General features: G+C 34.1%; 1 protein-coding gene across 1 annotated transcript; it reads right to left on the bottom strand.

Annotated features, from left to right (window-relative positions):
* Window positions 1–9,270: 9,270 nt before the first annotated feature.
* Window positions 9,271–12,943, bottom strand: LOC128206501 (multiple epidermal growth factor-like domains protein 10). Its single transcript, XM_052909012.1, has 6 exons — window positions 12,845–12,943; window positions 12,623–12,704; window positions 10,472–11,704; window positions 10,260–10,365; window positions 9,998–10,071; window positions 9,271–9,807 (listed from the first exon to the last, which is right to left on the bottom strand). Exons 2-6 carry the CDS (start codon window positions 12,690–12,692, stop codon window positions 9,683–9,685), a joined length of 1,608 nt encoding a protein of 535 aa, XP_052764972.1. The 5' UTR covers window positions 12,693–12,704; window positions 12,845–12,943; the 3' UTR covers window positions 9,271–9,682.
* Window positions 12,944–23,037: the final 10,094 nt, after the last annotated feature.

Here is a 23,037-nt window from a genome sequence, read left to right as displayed (position 1 = left end):
TACGGATGCTTCTTCGGGAAAACGTACGGTTGCATTAGTGGTTTACTCCAGTAAGAATGAAGCTTTTGATAACAAATGCGTTAAGATGTAATTATTCAAAGCTCATACGTATTTTTTGCATATGAGTCAATATCATCAACAAGTGGCTCACTAGTATGTGCTGTAGCTTAATATGACTTAAAATTAGTTTCGTACCTTAATGTGCATTTAAAAAAAGTGATGTACCTAAATGTGACTTTAAAAAGTAATGTACCTAAATGTGACTTTAAAAACGTAATGTACCTAAATGTGACTTTAAAAAGTGATGTACCTTATTGTGACTTTAAAAAATGATGTACCTAAATGTGACTTTAAAAAATGATGCACCTTAATGTGACTTTAAAAAGAGATGTACCTTAATGTGACTTTAAAAAGAGATGTACCTTAATGTGACTTTAAAAAGTGATGTACCTGAATGTGACTTTAAAAAAGTGATGTACCTTAATGTGACTTTAAAAAGAGATGTACCTTAATGTGACTTTAAAAAGTGATGTACCTGAATGTGACGTTAAAAATGTGATGCACCTGAATGTGACTTTAAACAAGTGATGCACCTTAATGTGACATTAAAAAAGTGATGCACCTTAATGTGACTTTCAATAAGTGATGTACATTAATGTGACTTTAAAAAAGTGATGTACCTTAATGTGACTTTAAACAAGTGATGCACCTTAATGTGACATTAAAAAAGTGATGCACCTTAATGTGACTTTAAATAAGTGATGTACCTTAATGTGACTTTAAACAAGTGATGCACCTGAATGTGACTTTAAACAAGTGATGCACCTTAATGTGACATTAAAAAAGTGATGCACCTTAATGTGACTTTAAATAAGTGATGTACCTTAATGTGACTTTAAATAAGTGATGTACCTTAATGTGACTCTAAATAAGTGATGCACCTTAATGTGACTCTAAATAAGTGATGTACCTTAATGTGACTCTAAATAAGTGATGTACCTTAATGTGACTCTAAATAAGTGATGCACATTAATGTGACTTTAAATAAGTGATGCACATTAATGTGACTTTAAATAAGTGATGCACCTTAATGTGACTCTAAATAAGTGATGCACATTAATGTGACTTTAAAAAAGTGATGCACCTTAATGTGACTCTAAATAAGTGATGCACATTAATGTGACTTTAAAAAAAGTGATGTACCTTAATGTGACTTTAAATAAGTGATGTAACTTAATGTGACTCTAAATAAGTGATGCACCTTAATGTGACTCTAAATAAGTGATGTACCTTAATGTGACTCTAAATAAGTGATGCACATTAATGTGACTTTAAAAAAGTGATGCACCTTAATGTGACTTTAAATAAGTGATGTACCTTAATGTGACTTTAAATAAGTGATGCACCTTAATGTGACTCTAAATAAGTGATGCACCTTAATGTGACTCTAAATAAGTGATGCACATTAATGTGACTTTCAATAAGTGATGCACCTTAATGTGACTCTACAGTGATGCACCTTAATGTGACTTCAAAAAAGTGATGTACCTTATTGGGACTTTAAATAACTGATGAACCTTATTCTGACTTTAAATAACTGATGCACCTTATTGTGACTTTAAATAAGTGATGCACCTTAACGTGACTTTAAAAAAGTGATGCACCTTATTGTGACTTTAAATAGCTGATGCACCTTATTGTGTCTTTAAATAAGTGATGTACCTTAATCTGATTATAAAAAAGTGATGTAACTTAATGTGACTTTGAAAGAGTGATGAAACTTACTGTGACTTTAAAAAGTGATGTACCTTAATGTGACTTTAAATAAGTGATGCACCTTAATGTGACTTTAAAAAGTGATGCACCTTAATGTGACTTTAAAAAAGTGATGCACCTTATTGTGACTTTAAATAAGTGATGCACCTTAATGTGACTTTTAAAAACTGATGAACCTTATTCTGACTTTAAATAACTGATGCACCTAAACGTGACTTTAAATAAGTGATGCACCTAAATGAGACTCAAAAAAGTTATGCACCTTAATGTGACTTTAAATAAGTGATGCACCTTAACGTGACTTTAAAAAAGTGATGCACCTTAATGTGACTTGAAAAAAGTGATGTACCTTAATGTGACTTTGAAAGGGTGATGAACCTTTATTTGATTATAAAAAAGTGATGTAACTTAATGTGACTTTGAAAGAGTGATGAAACTTACTGTGACTTTAAAAAGTGATGCACCTTAATGTACTTTAAATAAGTGATGCACCTTAATGTGACTTTAAAAAGTGATGCACCTCAATGTGACTTTAAAAAGTGATGCACCTTAATGTGACTTTAAAAAAGTGATGCACCTTAATGTGACGTTAAAAAAGTGATGCACCTTAATGTGACTCTAAATAAGTGATGCACATTAATGTGACTTTAAAAAAGTGATGCACCTTATTGTGACTTTAAATAACTGATGCACCTTATTGAGACTTTAAATAACTGATGCACCTTATTGTGACTTTATATAAGTGATGCACCTTAATATGACTTTAAATAACTGATGCACCTTATTGAGACTTTAAATAACTAATGCACCTTATTGTGACTTTAACTAAGTGATGCACCTTAACGTGACTTTAAAAAGTGATGCACCTTAATGTGACTTCAAAAAAGTGATGTACCTTAATGTGACTTTAAAACAAGTGATGAACCTTTATCTGATTATAATAAGTGATGTAACTTAATGTGACTTTGAAAGAGTGATGTACCTAAATGTGACTTTAAAAAAGTGATTTACCTAAATGTGACTTTAAAACATGATGCACCTTAATATGATTTTAAAAAGAGATGTACCTGAATGTGACGTTAAAAATGTGATGCACCTGAATGTGACTTTAAACAAGTGAGGCACCTTAATTTGACATTAAAAAACTGATGCACCTTAATGTGACTTTAAATAAGTGATGCACCTTAATGTGACTCTAAATAAGTGATGCACCTTAATGTGACTTTCAATAAGTGATGCACCTTAATGTGACTCTAAATAAGTGATGCACATTAATGTGACTTTAAAAAAGTGATGCACCTTAATGTGACTTTAAATACGTGATGCACCTTAATGTGACTTTAAATAAAGTGATGTACATTAATGTGACTTTAAAAGGTGATGCACCTTAATGTGACTTTAAAAAAAGTGATGTACATTAATGTGACTTTAAAAGGTGATGCACCTTAATGTGACTTTAAAATAGTGATGTACCTTGATGTGACTTTAAATAAGTGATGCACATTAACGTGACTTTAAAACAGTGATGCACCTTAATGTGACTTCAAAAAAGTGATGTACCTTAATGTGACTTCAAAAAAGTGATGTACCTTAATGTGACTCTAAATAAGTGATGCACATTAATGTGACTTTAAAAAAGTGATGCACCTTAATGTGACTTTAAATAAGTGATGCACCTTAATGTGACTCTAAATAAGTGATGCACATTAATGTGACTTTAAAAAAGTGATGCACCTTAATGTGACTCTAAATAAGTGATGCACATTAATGTGACTTTAAAAAAAGTGATGTACCTTAATGTGACTTTAAATAAGTGATGTACCTTAATGTGACTCTAAATAAGTGATGCACCTTAATGTGACTTTAAATAAGTGATGTACCTTAATGTGACTTTAAATAAGTGATGTACCTTAATGTGACTTTAAATAAGTGATGCACCTTAATGTGACTCTAAATAAGTGATGTACCTTAATGTGACTCTAAATAAGTGATGTACCTTAATGTGACTCTAAATAAGTGATGTACCTTAATGTGACTCTAAATAAGTGATGTACCTTAATGTGACTCTAAATAAGTGATGCACCTTAATGTGACTCTAAATAAGTGATGTACCTTAATGTGACTCTAAATAAGTGATGTACCTTAATGTGACTCTAAATAAGTGATGTACCTTAATGTGACTCTAAATAAGTGATGTACCTTAATGTGACTCTAAATAAGTGATGTACCTTAATGTGACTCTAAATAAGTGATGCACCTTAATGTGACTCTAAATAAGTGATGTACCTTAATGTGACTCTAAATAAGTGATGCACATTAATGTGACTTTAAAAAAAGTGATGTACCTTAATGTGACTTTAAATAAGTGATGTACCTTAATGTGACTTTAAATAAGTGATGCACCTTAATGTGACTTTAAATAAGTGATGTACCTTAATGTGACTTTAAATAAGTGATGTACCTTAATGTGACTCTAAATAAGTGATGTACCTTAATGTGACTCTAAATAAGTGATGCACCTTAATGTGACTCTAAATAAGTGATGTACCTTAATGTGACTCTAAATAAGTGATGCACATTAATGTGACTTTAAAAAAAGTGATGTACCTTAATGTGACTTTAAATAAATGATGTACCTTAATGTGACTTTAAATAAGTGATGTACCTTAATGTGACTTTAAATAAGTGATGTACCTTAATGTGACTTTAAATAAGTGATGTACCTTAATGTGACTCTAAATAAGTGATGCACCTTAATGTGACTCTAAATAAGTGATGTACCTTAATGTGACTCTAAATAAGTGATGCACATTAATGTGACTTTAAATGAAACTACAGTGGTAGGTTGTCAATGACTAGGAAAAAAAGAAAAAGAAAACTGACGACCTAACCACTCGGGCCACAAGGACGTACACTACAGGTGACAGGTATTTTAATCGAATACATTGGAAGCATCACGTGATAATTTCGATTAACCAATCACGATATAGCATTTGTAAATCGTGTTTTTGATTGTTTTTAAAAGGGGGGTATTTAAGGAAAATATATCGGCAAATACTTATTATTAGTTGAAAGGTTTCAGCTGTCAGTGTCTTCATTTTAGTGCTCCTAATGGTTTGCCATACTTTACTTCGTAATATATTTTTCTCGTAAATAGGGCATTTTACAAACAATATACAAGTCCCTTTAAAGTCAGTTTATCAAAGGTCACGTGCACGATCAGTCGTTTCAAAACGTTGTACACAATTCACAGGACTGTCTTTACTTTTTCCACAGAACACCTTACGCGAGAAATGGGATGAACCTTGTTTACACGAGGAGCCATGGTATATGTTTTTACTCCAACATCAGTAAAACATGTAGTAAAATGTATTCTTTCACTGAAACTCTTTTCGGCGGAGTGGAATACAGGATTTTTTTTACCAGTGGGCAAGATAAAGCTTTCTCCCACCTCAGATGAGTAGATCCAAACATTTGACCATGCTAGAAATTTTATCTTGCCCACGGGCAACGATAAAACAAGTACGTATGGAACTCCTTTTGATTGCTGTCACACAATTACCTCCTTTGTTGATGACAGTCGTCTGTAGCATCATGGAAACCTCGTCTTGTGTGTTGTGGCAATATTTAGAATCATAATTAGTTATTGATCGCTTCATCTGGCACCATAAAAAAGTTTTCACGCTCAATTCAACAAATAATGTAGCACTCAACTCAGAACTGTTTTTAGAACGAGTTGACTAAGCATAATCTGAATCACTGCGCGCATATCAATGACACCCACGTATTACCACAAATCTATACGCATTTATTTTCACTACGCTCAAAATAGTGCTGAGGAAAAAAATTAACTTTATTTATTTGAACTGAGGTCGGAGAAAATGCACCTGTCATATTTGCTCGTGTAAGATAGGTTCATCCCAACACTCGCGCAGGGTGTTCTGCGTAAACTCGGTAAACCTTGTTTCCGCAAAACACCCTACGCTCGGGTTGGAATGAATCTATCTTACACTCACGGCCATGGAAGATTCTTATATTCAAGCATGGCCAAACATTTTATCTACTTACCCTGGACGGTAGAAAATATTCTTTGCACGCATTGCTTTTAATGGATAAGGAAAAAAAATGGAACATACCTCTATATATAAAGCCCTGTGAAGTGTGGAACTTGAACCAAAGTCGGTGTAGCATATGAATCATGTTTAGGTATTCACTTTATTGCCAAACAACTAAATTCAACCATTAGGTAGGATTAAAAAGCAATAATAAATTAATGAATACTCTTACATTATTTAGTGATTGTTAAAAAGGTATTTTAAGAAGTTATCCATCGGCAGCTTATGAGAGTAAATGTTTCACAAAAAAGTAAGGGTCGCTAGGACTCGCGGACGACATCACACTTATTTGTATTGTATGATAATGTGTGGAAACCACAGGTGACCGTCACATAGCTTGATCACAACAGTATGACCCTTCGTCCTTTTATAATTGTTTAAAATTAACAAAAACAATTGATAAAATAGCATTTCTAAGGGTATAACTTGAAAAAATATGAATTTATTATAAAATAGACAGGGTTCCCTTGTCCAGAAGTCGCATAACTACAGTGGCTCTAAACAATGTCAAATATTTCCTAAAATACTTGACAAAATGCTATTATTTTACACTGCCGGAGAGGTAAAGGACTGAGCTAAAAACACTTTTTATGCCAGTTCTTAATACAATTCTAACATAATCATACGAAATGCGCAGACTCAACACTGAAAACGCCAATTACAAAACAATGAAGAGATTCAATAACTGCGAAATTTCCCCCCTAAAACACGTTAAATACAGACTGATATGCAAACTTTGCGCATGCATAACAAAGAGTAGCTTGAAATATCATCTCTACCTTTGTGAACTCGTTGAGTTAGACGCATATTTATCCAAATCGAACGTTTTTTGTTGCGGTATTTCTACTATTACTTTCAATCACCATCGTGCAATTTTGACATTGACCGCGCACTCGGCTATGTCTTAAAAATAATAAGCGTTTTCATTGAATGGCTATCATCGTTGATGACGTTAATGGAAAAGCCTTCAAATGTTGTCCAAAAAACTGTTCAATATCAATGATTTAGCTTATGTTGTTAAATAAAGAAATAAAAATATGTTGAGGGTTTCAAGGTACTCTTTCGAATCAATCCAGAAGCATAAACATTTTCTACAGAAGTTTTTATTTCATTTTTTTCATTTAAAGGTAATTGAAAACATGTGTACACATAACTTTGAACTTCTTCGAAGATTTCATTACTTGCAGACTCGGCTGAAACAACTGGCTTGGAATTTGAAACTCTACTTATTTTAAAGAAAAAAAGGTAAGCCATCGTGATTTTATTGGCATAATGTTCCCAATAGGTTAAAGTTAACTGGTCATGAACTTTTCTAGAACATGTTCATTTTGCTTTAAACTTCGATGTTCCAATTTTTCGGCGTTGAAAAACATATGTTAAAATTGTTATACCATGTGGCTATTTCAGTACTGTTTTAATTAGTTGATGATGAGATCAATAATGTGCTTTTTCTGAAAGCAAATATTCCTTGTTAGAAAATTGTGTTTTTTTTCTGTTGCTGTCGTTTCAATCAATGATTTTAAAATGGGGGTAGGTTAGTTTAAGTTTAAATAAAATTGATAATTGAATGTCTATTAAATTTTGTTTATAAATCCTGGAATTGATAAGCAAAAAAAAGATATCAAGCTTATTATATTTTAAAATGATGCCCAATTGGTTCTTACTACCTTAAGTCAAGATTACAAGATAACGACTGCGACTGGTGCTAGAGAATAAAGCAGAGTACTGCATACTGAACGTTAATACACATGGAAGAGAATACAAGAGATCGCCGATTCGACCTATAGAGTAAGCGGAGATTTCACAATTGATTGCCAGGCCCAATGGTATTTAAAATTATTCAGTTCGTTTTTCTATGCGCTCAAATAAACACAATCATCATGAGCTGCAGCGTGAAGTTCTACAAGAAAGGGTGACGTTAACTAACGCAACGTGAGCTTTGTATAAAACGTAATTAGTATACAACGACACTGCATGACGTTCATCGAGAATCGAGGAAATGTCATAACCGATACTGACACAAACATTTATTGTACAAAATCTAACAATATGGCAAAATATGTTCCTAGGTTAAACCTAACTCCATTTTAGCAGTGGCGATACCTCAATCGATCGTTGAAATCTTTTCTATTATCATCTGTGATACTTGCTCTTTTTTCCCTTTGTGAAGTTGATACTTGATAGCAACTTCTCATTCAGTAAACCCCTACGTGATACGTCAGAACTTTGGTTAAGTATATACGACGTAATTTAAACTGAGTCCATATGCTGATATACAAATGTAAATATGTAATACGTCAGACCTTTGATTTAGTATGTACGATAAACCACATTTCATATACAGTTCTTTTGTTTGGTGTATTCTTTCTTTTAGCTTGATTTTGACGAACGCTGGCACCTCGAGTCCGTTTTCCGGGCAGAAACCAGTACTGGTGTCAACTTCGAGAGGCTATGAGAAGGTACCCTGGTGTGGATTGAACCACAGGGGTTTCTCTCGATGTTTTCACCCTATTTATAATCTATTGACTTGTGGTTGAACACACATTTTGCGTTTCATAAAAGCATGAAAAGTATAACAGTTAAAGTGAAATTGTTTTATTTATAAAATGACTAATATGAAAAAAACATATGACTTTTGACAACTATGACACAAAGCGCAGTCATGTCTTGGTGTTGATGATGGGGATGTTTGCAATGTAAACCTTCACATATGTGAACCCTCAAATAACATAACTACCGGATCTCTGCAAATGGAACTAACTTTGCTTTATAATCATTACCGCACCTTTTTATACGAAACAACTTTTTTTTTAACTTTAACTTGTTTGACAAAAGGTTTGAAAGCAATGGTGAATTTTAAGCAGTATACCACTTATTCAAATTGTGATAAATTGCATATATCACATGCACCGAGATTTCTTTCACATACGAGAGTATTGTTCAAGTTTTAATATTCTTCATGGGAGTTGCATTGTAATTATATGAAAACGGAAATGGAGCTCTTGACAGTTTTAATGACTTTACTGATGAAATCAACGCTATAACACGTAATGGTACGCTCAATGATGAAGTGTAGAGATCTGGAAATAAATAGTGTACTTATGATATACAATAACAAAACATTATAGTACAATAATTCAAATGATTTAACATTATGGACTTAAATATATATGTTCTGTCCATGTTTTTCTTTGTGTTGTTTCTTTGTTTTGCGTTCCCCATAATACTTAAAGTATCACATATATATATATATATATATATATATATATATATATATATATATATATATATATATATATATATATATATATATATATATATATATATATATATATATATATATATGTGTGTGTGTGTGTGTGTGTGTGTGTGTGTGTGTGTGTGTGTGTGTGTGTGTGTTAATATAATGCATGCACAACTTCACAACGCATATAATAATTAACAAAATAGCACAACGGAAATCAGACGCAATATATGCAAGTCGATGGTGTTGAATCATTTAATTCAATTTGATCGATCAATGACTGTTTTTATAATAGATGCGGTAAAACTATGTATCATGATGCAGTATTATATGAAGAACAAAGCAGTTATTTCATTGCAGAAATAAATAAAAAGGGTTATTAAGAAAGGTTAATATCATACATACAGTGTGCAGATAAGATGATATGCTCTATACCGTTTATATATAATACATAATCTGCAAAACTTAATTATATGTTACATTAATTTAAGTTTGACATAGTCTAAAGTTCATTGTAATATTCATTATCAGCAGTCGACTTGTGGTCCTATACTTCGCCGAATTGTTTGGTATCAACTGGAGATGTTGAGGACTGGATCATTTCATATTGTTGTCCATCCTGTGATACACCGATTTGTTTCTTGTCTAATTCATCGTAGATAGTGTGACCGTCTTCAAAACAAAACAATTGTTTGCCACAGTCAGATAATATTTATTCAGATATGAATAAATATAGATATTTTCATAAATGTTAAGATTGTGGTTTTCAAAGCATAAAAATATTGTATTTAATAATTCGTATACACTTTTAGACTAAACGTATGTTACTTCTTGAGATACCGGATACAGTGCATTGTGTTACCTGTAATTGAAAGACTGGTTTCAAACGGTCGTTGTCCTTCAATGACTGCATCGCTGTGTTTCTTACCTCTCCTCCTATTAAGAACATTGGTTCGTTTATAAAGTGCGATCTACTCGTGTTTATCATTAGTTTATTATTGTGTACTTCAAATGCTTCATAACAATGCAATACAAATGATATAAGCATGTATATAGGATTTCTAAAATTATACATTATATTGTATGTTAAATATCTAGCATGACATGTGCATACATGACTTTACCTTCTTCTAAGAATGATCACTGTGATCAATGCAGTTACCAGTCCTATACTAATTCCGATAGCCCCGACGCCCGCAATCAGCCCCACATTGATCCCAGAAGCAGTTGCTGTAAGTTGAAAAATATGTTATGTATGAAGCATTGTGTATGAAGACATTTTTCTGTTAATATTTATGTCTTATTTATAAATGTGTCAACCTATCAAAACAACTACCTTGGTATTTGCATCCAACACCTGTGTAGCCCTCAGAACAACCGATCAGACAGTCCCCAACCATGTCGCATTCAGAGTTGATACAATTCGAACTGCATGATAAATTGCAGTATGGACCATATAAAGATGGATGAATACAACCAATGCATTCACCAGTCATTCTCTCACACGTCCTGCAAAGAATATCGCAACTGTCCTCACATTGATTTCCCCAATTTCCATCAATGCATCCTTTAATACATCGACCACTGCTTCCATCACATTTGTCATCTATGCATGTTGCCTTGCAAGCCGAACAGTTTCTGTATACATCTGGATAAAACCCATTAGTACAGTGTGTGCATCTCCCTGTATCCTGAGAGCAACTCAAGCACATTCTATCGATGTCTGAACACTTCTTGGAACAATCATTACCATACATGCCATTTTCACACCCATTTAAGCATTGAAATTGTGATGAACATATTGCGTTTTTACATGAGCTTGAACACGGGCAGCAACTGCTAAGGCCCTCATGAACAAAGTATGTAATATTCGTACAGATGTTGCATTTATCCCCGTTACAGTATTTCGTATGGCATTGGCATTTGTAATCCGGGTTGGAGTACAAATGTACACATGAAGTACATTCATCAACGTCCCCTTCACATCTGCAGTTTGGAGGACATCTGCATGTTGATCCAGAATATTCGTTGAAACATGATGTGCAATATGATTTATCATACTGTTGACATGTGGCACAGTTTGGCTCACAAGGGTATGAACACGTGTTACCTGAATATCCAGCAATACAACCATCAGGACATGTGCCGTTTCTTGAACATGTTCCACGGAAACAATTGTCTGCGCAATGTAGGTCACATGATAATCCATAAAATCCGTGTTTGCATGTATCGCATTTGTTTCCTTGGAAATTGCCTACACATGGACTACAAGTGCCATCATTACTACACGATCCGCCATCGCACCCTACGGAACATGTCTCGCTACACTGATTGTTTAGATCATAAAATGTAGCCTTGCAAGAGAGACATGGTATCCCACGATCTTGGGTGCAAGTATAGCAGTTATCTGGGCAAGGAGTGTGACATCTATGGCCGTATATTGTATCAACACATCCCTCAAAACAATAGTTATTTCCAAAGATTTTGTGATAACCACATCGGTCCTCTCCTTTACAGCACACACAGTTCAGACTGCAGTCCACCACCTCACCTCGAATAACTACCGTCACTGCAAATAAGCAAAACCAGGACAAAAGTAGACACACTTGTAGTATTCACTTATAATAATTATATATATTACATTACACAACAATATATCTGCCTCTGTGATTGTTTGATACATATTGCCCTTGTTTGATTTTTTTTCCTTTTTATTTCAAAAGAACTGGTATCTTTTACAACTGGGGTAAACATCCTAACACTAATTATATTCTTTCTAATGTTCCTCATGACAACGCTTATTTCCCTTTAAAAGAGCCTTCGAGTTATCCTCTTAAATTCAAAAAAAAAAAAACTTATATATATAACACACGTGTCCGCAATTATATATGTGATAAAACTTGGTTATATAAACTAGCCTCTATAGAGGCTATATGAACTAGGTTATGTTTAGTAGTAAATTAAAAGGCTATATAAACTAGGCTATTTAGAGAAAACATAAATTAGGCTACATAAACTACCCTATATAGACACATAAACTAGCCGATATACAGGCTACATAGACTAGACTATATAAAAAAGCCTATATAGGCGCTACATGAACTAGCCATTTTAGACGCTACATAAACAAGGTTATATAAACTAACCTAAATAGAGGCTACATAAACAAGGTTATATAAACTAACCTATATAGAGGGGCTACATAAATTAAGTTATATAAACTAACCTATATAGAGGGGCTACATAAACTATGTTAAATAAACTAACCTATATAGAGACTACATAAACTAGAATATATAAACTAACCTATATAGAGACTACATAAACTAGAATATATAAACTAACCTATATAGAGACTACATAAACTAGAATATATAAACTAACCTTTATAGAGGCTACATAAAATAGGCTATACATGGGCTATATCGATTTTAACATATGTATTATTGCTCAATTGTTATGTATTTGTTTTAATAATAAAAGCTACCTGCCACACATGATGATGCCAACAGTGAAATAAAAACAAGGCATCGTGTGCACCACTGTATCGGGAACATTCTGCTACGAAGCTGTAACATAAATGGCAAAAGGCTTATGTTATATGTAAAAAATCTGCATAATAAATAAAACAAATACATTGAAACCAATCTTAAGAAGTAGCATTTAAATCATCAATAACAACAACAACAACGTCATATACTTTACTTACATTTCATAATCCTGGCATTCCCGTTTAAAAATAATCATGTAAACTGCGTGTTTTAAACAGGAAGATAAAACCATTCAAACTTTACATTGAAAGCTGAAGAGTTAAGAATGAATATAATTTGAAACATGATATTTCCTTTTTGATAAGTGCTTATTAGTTGTGTTGTGTTCCGGTGTAAGTACTATACATAATAATTATAGTTGCTTGCGTCAGAATGTCCTTACGGTGTAAGGAATGAAGTGAACTTGAAATGCTAGCAGACCACACAATTTGTACAAGTCCGATTCGGGAGAAAAGCTCATGGCAACACAGTTCGGACAATATTGCAACGAAATCGTAGCCAACCTGAAGTAAAAGTGTTCTTACACGGTACCACATTCGACGATTTTCGAAATATGTTCGTTTAATAATATTATCAAATCAAATCTTACACACGTGTGTAGAAGTAAACACGAGGTTAAGGCGCACCACGGAAGTTTCGACAGCTAATTTTCTTTGCTCCAACGATAATTGGTGAAGCTGGCAAATCAATATATTAAATTTTCAATTCAATATTCTTTTTTTCCACCAATAATTTGAAGGTAAGAGATTCAAAATTTTAGATCAAGGGTCGCCACGGCGCCTCCTAACGGGATGTCCTTTACCGATTGCTGAAAAGGCATGGCATGATGGAAATCCTATGGAGAAAGATCGTTATGTGAGGGAATCAGATGATATCAATAATATGTATCTTGGTTATAGATGAAATGAATCATGTTATGGCTTTTCCATTATTCAAAAGGTTTTGGCTTAGAATTTAGATATATTTTTCAGTATTACATTGTCAGGTAGCAAATTGCGTTTCCAACGATTACCTCGTATTCAATCAAGTCTTTGAATATTTAATTGACTGACTCAAAAAGCTAGGTATCGTTCATTTATATATTAATTACCAAATCCTATCTCAGCCGTAGCAAAGGGCATCGCTGTACAATTAAGTGGCAAGAACCCAGCCATCAGGGCATGTCGTGTAAATTTACAGTGATTTAATAACACAAGTTCTTTGGAATATATCAATTTGAAATGGTTGATTTAGGTCGATTAACATTATATATTTAATTTAATTTGTAACATAACATTTCCGATTATATTGCTACATGTATAACAACATTTAGTTTTAAATCACCTACTTTGCAATTTGCACACCAACAAAACATACAACTACAAGTACTTGGAATATCTGTTCACTTGCACCTGCGGTTTGTTTTATTATGAACATCGTAAAGGAATTATAGATAACAAGTGCAAACAATTGTTTAAATAGCTTAAGATTTAATGAAGATCCCGTTAAAAGGCACTAGTATCAATATAAAACTTCATGGGTATGAACAAATAACTCCAAGCAACCCACATCACCACAAGACAACATACATTAAACAAACCTCAAACTATTTCCATCTGTAAATGTTGGAGTTAGTGCATTGCTATGGTCGGTGAATCACGTGTGGTTTATCAGTTTGAAGAAGTTTATTTATCAATATATCATTATTTGATTATTGAGTTATCTTGGAAAAGTATGCAACTTGGTGAAAGGTTTATTCATCATAATGTCAAGGTCAATCGTTGAAGACTAGATCACTAACATCAGCACTTAAGGAGGTATGCCCCATTAAAAAGTAGCTATTTTTTTTTTTAAATAAGCACTTACCGTTCTACCATGCTGATACATTGTGACAGCTGTTGTGTCAACAGTGTCACGGTAAAGTTTTATCCGGATGTGATACAAACCAAAACTAATGAAATAAAGCTGATGTGTTTAATTATTGTGCACGCAGTATAGTAAGCTCTATTTATGGCACTAAACTTGGCATTGTTGTTGTGTTCGTGATAATACTTCCATTACTTATATACACAATTAATTGAATTGACCCAGTAACCCCAGAGTTATTCCCATTTTACCCTTAGTTCATTTCATTTGCAGACAATAACTTAACAGATCAGTCATGCAATCATTTAAAACCTCAAATATAACATATTACCCTCAAATCCGGTATGCTAAAGACGAAACCATTCTGTCAAAATCATTCATCCTTAAGAATTTCCATAATAACGATGATGTTCGTTAATGATATCATGAGTCTGCGGATTCAGACAGCCATGTTTAACATTCGCCCGTTATCTTATAAAAACTACAACCCATTAATTATTAAACCAGTGTTTGTAGTAATACATGTATTGATATACTCGTGTTTGGAGTTATATAATTTTGTCATGTTATTCCTGATTGTGTAGTTGTATATGTTATGACTAGATGCCATAATAATAACATATGATAAGCTGTTATGTTATATCCTTTTTATGCACATAATAATTTTTGCAGTGCTAAATTACAATATTATTTCACATCGTAAACACCAAAAGTAACTATGTCATTCCTCAACTCGAAGGGTTCACGCGAAAAGGTTTTACATGTATCAGTGCTTCTGGGTATGCGTTCACACAGATAAAAGCAAAATGACTAAAATATAACTCCAAAATAGTTTCTTTGTACGACTTAGATTGATAAATTGGGTCCTTAGGAACAGTGAAAAACGCTAAGTGGCCGGTCATAGAACGTCAAGTTTTCGAATATTTATGGGAATTTTTCATTGTGCTATCTTAAACAGTAGTAAAAGAAATGCATCCTAGGTACAAATCTCCCTAGGTTTTTTTATGAAAGGGTCCCCTGATGGTTAGAACAAATTTAAGATCTTGAAGTTTATTTTACGGTTTATCAACGTCATACGATCATTTTGTACGGCACGGTGTACGGCCTGGGATAGAACTGATATAAAGACAGAAATATCGTTGTGTTTATATTATAAGGGAATATTACACGTGTGTTTACTTTTATCATGGTTTTGCTTATGTTTGCAGTGACGGTAATTATAGACGGGGAGGAGGTGAACCGTGTGTGCTGTAAAGGGGGAGAGGCTCGATGAAGATCTGATAATTATTGTGAAGACGGATGTTATTACAATATTTAGCCCGCGATGTCACAATCCTTGGTATCGGGAAGATAGTTGCATTGATTACAGTGATCATTGTTAGAAGAAGGTAAAAACATGTATGTACATTAACTTTTGTCATTCTAGATATTTTACATACAATATAATGTATCATTATACAAATTAAAAACTATTCGAAGCATTCGAAGTACACAATAATAAACCAATCGGTAGAAAACGAGTAGATTACACTGTATAAATGAAACACCTTTCGTAATAGGTAAGAAATTTGCAGTATTTGAATTGGCTGCTCTAGAACAATCCAAGACACAAAATTAGATCACAAGACGACATAGGATTGATCAATGCGGTGTCTCACAAAAAAGAGTAGATATACATGATCCTGATGTAAAGACGGAATAAGGCGACAAACAATTTACAAAGTTCCAAAGTCAATGATTTTTCCAATTTGTACACTTAAAACCGTCATTTTTTTAAATACAGTGTCGGATTTTGTTAAGATCTATGTAAAAAGAGATGGCATATTTTACATATACTACTTGATTATCGATCGAATCAAATTTACTTTCTAAATTGTTCAATATAAGGTTCATTGAGGTCACTAGCTTTTCCACATTTTCGAGTCGAGAAACACTTGGTTTTTATTACTTTAATGTCTTCCATGATACTAGTAGCCCAATTGGTGTTTCGGCATGGTACATTGACTGGCCGGGTTGACCTGGGTAGTTCATTTACTCGTTGGTGGCTGCATATACTGCCAACCAAACGCTGGGAAATTCATATTGTTCATGGTACCGAGTGTCGGTGTGTCAAAGACAAAATATTCCGGATGAGTATTACAAAAGTAACAACACATTTATGCAATACCAGACGAGCACTTTATTAAGTGATGACATGCAGCCGGCAAAGACATGTGTCAAGATATATGAAACAATCATGCTTTAGCACTGAAGAAACACTGGCTACAAATGTCATGAGCTGCGCAACCGACCGGCCAGGAAAAAAACAGAGACGGATAACTTATGAAACCTGCGCTTATTTGCCAAGTGTCGGCTCACAAGGTATAAATGTCTAGCCTCATTCATTCGTCTGGTTTCATATTTATGATACACATTCGACATTATATCGAAAAAGAATGTCACATGGATATAAGGTTGTCTCATCAACTTTAGAATGTCACAAACATTAGGCCGTCATACTAATGTAAGAATGTCACATTAGCACTTAAACGTCACATCAAAATATGGTTGCCTTATTAATGTAAATATGTATTTTAAATCAACACAAGGTCCAAATATAAAGCGTCAATGTATTAAAAGTTTCATATTAATTGTGTTTCCCTTTCAAAGGCATCTGTATTCTTCTCTGAAAGGAAAAAAAATAGAAAAACGATAATATTTATCACGGATATCTAAACATTTTTATTAAGTTGTTTGACCCACATAAGGTGAAATGTTCGAAATCATTCCAATTATTCATGGCAATATGCCAGTAATAAATTTTTATAATAGCATTGTACATGACAATATCTTAAACTTATAACCTAAATTTATTAACTTATGGTCAATACCGCAATCAACATCCATATCATTCGGTTTACGAGTAGACATTTTGCATAATTATATTAGTTTTAGTTATGGCTCATTATACAAAACCCTTTTTATAATTCGGACGTACATAGTATCAAAAAGTGATAACAATAACACTGTTTGAATCCAATGATAAATGTTCAATTTTTATTCTTACTTTTGTTAAACGGTCTTTAAATATTTGATAAAAACGGTATTGTATGACTTTGAATATTCAATTTTAGCCTCCAAATGGTATTTTCACCATCTATTACCTCATTTTTTTCACGTTGTGTATGAGTTTGATTAAAAAGATGTGTTGGCTTGACTTGACTTGAATATACCTGAATATTTTTCTAATTATTTAATTCTAAAGTTCTATAAACGATTCTCGCGTTACTGACCCTTTCCGCCATTAGGTCATCAGTGAGGTGTCAAACATTGTTTTATCCGTAAGATGTACCCCATTGTGACCTCAGTGAGATGTCACCCACTGTGTCATCAGTGACGTGTCGCCCATTGTGTTATCAGTGACGTGCCGCCCATTGTGTCATCAGTGACGTGTCACCTGTTGGGTCATCAGTGAGGTTGTCCATTGTGTCATCAGTAACGTGTCACCGATTGTGTCACCAGTGACGTGTCAACCATTGTGTCATCAGTGAGTTGTCATCCATTGTGTTATCAGAGAGGTATCACCCGTTGTGTCATCAGTGAGGTATCACCCGTTGTGTCATCAGTGACGTGTCGCCCATTGTGTTATCAGTGACGTGACGCCCATTGTGTAATCAGTGACGTGTCATCCATTATGTTATCAGTGACATGTCATCCATTGTGTTATCAGTGTGGAATTACCCATTGTGTCATCAGTGAGGTATCATCCATTGGTTATCAGATTGGTTTCTTCCATTGTGTCATCAGTGACGTATAACCCATTGTGTAATCAATGTGATGTCACCCACTGTGTTATCTGTGAGGTGTCACCAATTGTGTTATCAGTGAGCTGTCATCCATTGTGTCATCAGTGAGGTGTCACCCATTGTGTTGTCAGGGAGATGTCATCCATTGTGTTATCAGTGAGGTATCATCCATTGTGTCATCAGTAAGCTGTCATCCATTGTGTCATCAGTGAGATGTCCCCAACTGTGTTATCAGTGGGATGTCACCAATTGTGTTATCAGTGGGATGTCACCCATTGTGTTATCAGTGAAGTGTCACCCATTGTGTCATCAGTGATTTGTCGCCCATTGTGTTATCAGTGAGGTGTCACCAATTGTTTCATCAGTGATTTGTCGCTCATTGTGTCATCAGCGAGGTGTCACCAATTGTGTCATCAGTGACGTTTCACCTTTTGTGTTACCAGTAAAGTGTCGCCCGTTGTGTCGTCAGTAAAGTGTTGCCCGTTGTATCAATAGTGACGTGCCCCCTCTTGTTTCATCAGTGAATTGTCGCCCATTGTGTCATCAGTGAAATGTCGCCCGTTGTGTCATCGGTTAGGTGTTTCTCATTGTATCATCGGTAAGGTGTTGCCAATTGAGTCATCAATGAAGAGCCGCCCGTTGTGTCATCAGTGAGGTGTTGCTCATTATGTCATCGTTAAAGTGTCGCCCGTTGTGTCATCATTGAGGTGTTTCTCATTGTGTCATCATTGAGATGTTTCTCATTGTGTCATCAGTGAGGTGTCGCCCATTGAGTCATCAGTGAAATGTTGCCCATTGTGTAATATGTGAGGTGTCACCCATTGTTTCATCAGTGAGGTGTCACCATTGTGTTATCTGTGAGGTGTCGTCCATTGTGTTATCAGTGAGATGCCACCCATTGTGTTATCAGTGAGATGTCACCCATTGTGTTATCAGTGAGATGTCACCCATTGTGTTATCAGTGAGGGTCACCCATTGTGTTGTCAGTGAGATGCCACCCAATGTGTTATCAGTGAGGGTCACCCATTGTGTTATCAGTGAGGTGTCACCAATTGTGTTATCAGTGAGATGTCACCCATTGTGTTATCAGTGAGATGTCACCCATTGTGTTATCAGTGAGATGTCACCCATTGTGTTATCAGTGAGAAGGCACTCATTGTGTTATCAGTGAAATGTCACCCATTGTGTTATCAGTGAGATGTCACCCATTGTGTTACCAGTGAGAAGTCACCCATTGTGTTGTCAGGTTGGGATCAATCATTGTGTTATCAGTGAGATGTCACCCATTGTGTTGTCAGGTTGGGATCAATCATTGTGTTATCAGTGAGATGTCACCAATTGTGTTGTCAGGTTGGGATCAATCATTGTGTTATCAGTGAGATGTCACCCATTGTGTTGTCAGGTTGGGATCAATCATTGTGTTACCAGTGAGATGTCACCAATGGTGTTGTCAGGTTGGGATCAATCATTGTGTTATCAGTGAGATGTCACCCATTGTGTTGTCAGGTTGGGATCAATCATTGTGTTACCAGTGAGATGTCACCCATTGTGTTGTCAGGTTGGGATCAATTATTGTGTTAGTACTGAGGTGTCATCCAAGGCCAACGTTTAAAAATGCTTTATGGGAACGATGGGTCTGCGCGGTTTTGAGACTGAAATTGCTGGACAAAGCAATACGTGTTTTTTATGTTTCTGCTTACGTTTGGGTGACAAAAAATACCACAATAATGTTCCTTAAAAACATAATATCACCACCATTCTGTCATCAGGGAGGTGTGTTGGGCATTTGTGCATACAGTTTATATCGTTTTTCATTCTTAACAATTCACAAGGCATCCGTTTCGAGATATATTTTCAAAATACTATCACTTTTATATAACATGAACAATGAAAAAGTGTAAACTAATTTGTAATGTATAAAGTATGCAGAATCATTTGCGCTGAGCTACCTAAAAAGGAGACTAGACATGAAATGATCTAAACGGTAGAAAAAAAGAAAATAGACTTACACAAAATTGCAATCGTTGTGTACAACGCATTGAATCTTACTTACTGATGTATCACATCGCTTATGACATATGCATCTTTCGCAGTTTTTGCGCAATTTTCAAATCGAAATTTACTGGGGTTGTCTACCACGTAAATCCCAGTAAGTTTGAAAAAATAGCGTCGGCATATTTACTGTGACCATGAACAGATGTAATTCAGACTGGGAAACAAGTATGCACCACTTTAATACGGGGAAACTCTGATGATACAGCAACATGCTGTGGGTCAATTATTTCAATAATATAAAATAATGTATTGTCGGCCTCCTACTAGCTCGATGTGACAATTCTAGGCTTGTTTTGAGGAAATACTTTATTTGCCGATTGTTGGATCATCGGGTGTTTATTTGATGTACATGTAAATACAATACCTAGATGTGTTTCAGAGACGGTCGTTTAAGCGATCTTAAACTGATTTGCCAAAATTTTATAATTGGCATTATTTCAGAGGTGCAAAATTCACCTGCTTTATCATTCTTATCGTAGATTCACAACCGGTTAGAGGGATTGGTATACTATTTCCCCACATCAAAATATTTTTTTTCTCTTTTTGCCAGCACTTGAAGTTGAATGCTCGATCTGGTGTGGAATTGTTGAATAATGGCGGAAAGTAAAATTAAAACAGTATCAAACTGCCGATCTGTCAAATGCCTAAAATTTTGGATTTAAATGAAAATGATGTAAGCGTTTTGTTATATTTTATTTAAAATAATTAAAAACGCCGATATTTGTTGAAGGCATAAACAATGATAATAAAGATCGATTTGGTTTCAGTGATTTAAATGCGCATGAATAATTGCTTTTGTTAAAGCAAGAACATATTTAGCTGTTATAATGCCACTTAATCATGTCACGATATAATATTTCATTACTGTTCTAAGTGTGGCATTTCTTAACTATGTACATAATCCTTTAACTATTTGTAAGCAACACCATCACATTAAACTATTTAAATGATAAGATAGTTCAACACTATATACAATATCAGGTCACACTGTTTTTATCATTTTAATTCCTACTGTTCTTGTGAAGGTTAATAGTATAAGAAAGTTGGTCGCATTATGGAATGTTGATAAATATTTTTACAAGTGCATTCAAATAACGTATTACATTTGTCCTTTTTTAGTCATATCATTTGATGCTGTCTATACATTACAAATTATAAAGATAAGAACCACAACAATAGTGTTATGGTTTGATAGAAAATGCCGTTCCGATAGAATATCTTGAAATTGGCTTTATAACGGTAGAAAGGAAATGGGGACACAAAGTTGAATGTTGATTTTGGAAATGATAACTGAACTACAATCAACACATGAACACACTGTCATATGTACAGAATTCCGTAAGGGCCATCACCTGTAAATGTGTTGATCTGAAAAGCATTATTCGATGGAACGATGATAAAAACGCGAAATCACGAAACTATACGTGAATGTACGAACCTAATTGATTCACCAAAGGTTGCGCTGGAATTTCATTTCCATCTATGTTTTCACTAAGGGACAGCAAGTAAGAGTGATCGTTTGAGTTATTCGTTTTAAAACACATCTAAATAAAATGCTAACAAACGACCTTTCTATAAGTCATCAATAACTTGTAATATCATATTATGACAAAGTTGTATGTGTCTAATGCAGATACATCTGTTATTATCACAAGTTTCTGTAAGATACTAAAACCTTTCTAAATGTCATACAAACAGGGGCAACTAATTGAAATACAATAACAGGTGACGGTATTAAGGAGAGTTGTGAAGTAGTTTTGTAAGACTTAAGCGCCTTGATATATTTGCCATGCTTATTGTCATCTTAGCATTATTTTGGGGAATTTCTAGTGTATACTTCCGTATGAATCCACTTTTGGGGTAGACACTTATCTAAGCGTTTTCGTCCGTTGGGAGTCCAGGCTTGGGATATACGACTATCTAATATGATATGTTAAAATGCCGCACTGAAATGTGTGTTGTTGTTTTTTTAATTTTAATCGATAACAATCTACATCATCCATTTATAAAGTGATTAAATTAATGTCTTAAAAATGCACTCTTACTCCTAAATACAATTTACCACAATGAATACAATTGTTTTAATTTACCAAAAATGATTAATAAATGTCGTAGACAATGGTTCTTATGAAGAATTTCAAAATTTAAGTTGAAAGAAAGGTGCAGAAAACAAGGTTTTTCTACCTTATGAGACGATAGTAGATCACAGTAAATGTTTAAGCACTTATCAATCATTTAATACCTTTGCGTTTTCGGCAATTGTATACACAGTTAAAATTTAGTAATCAGTTATTAATGTTTTTCAAAAATGCATTATTTAGTAAGAAGTTAATGGTATATCACTCAAGATTTATGATGATTATAAATGGGTATGTGTTGATTTTGAATACGAGTCACTTCAATGTGACAATTGATATGCATTCTTTTAATCAGATCATTGACTGGGCGTGTCCCTATTATTATATTGGATTGTAAAAAACAGGTGTATTATGAATATCTAGAATATCTTGATACATTATACTGTGGTTCGCTGAGTATGTACTATGAACATACACTGGGACCCTATATTTACCTATTATACGAGTACTGCTAGTTTAAGCGATGCGTAGTTAGATATTCGGAATCTCTTGGACTGCACGTAACTAAATAAAACAAACAGTTAGATT

This window comes from Mya arenaria, chromosome 10 (genome assembly GCF_026914265.1).
Source record: "Mya arenaria isolate MELC-2E11 chromosome 10, ASM2691426v1".
Lineage (NCBI taxonomy): Eukaryota > Metazoa > Mollusca > Bivalvia > Myida > Myidae > Mya > Mya arenaria.
This window is presented reverse-complemented; position numbering and strand designations above follow the sequence as displayed.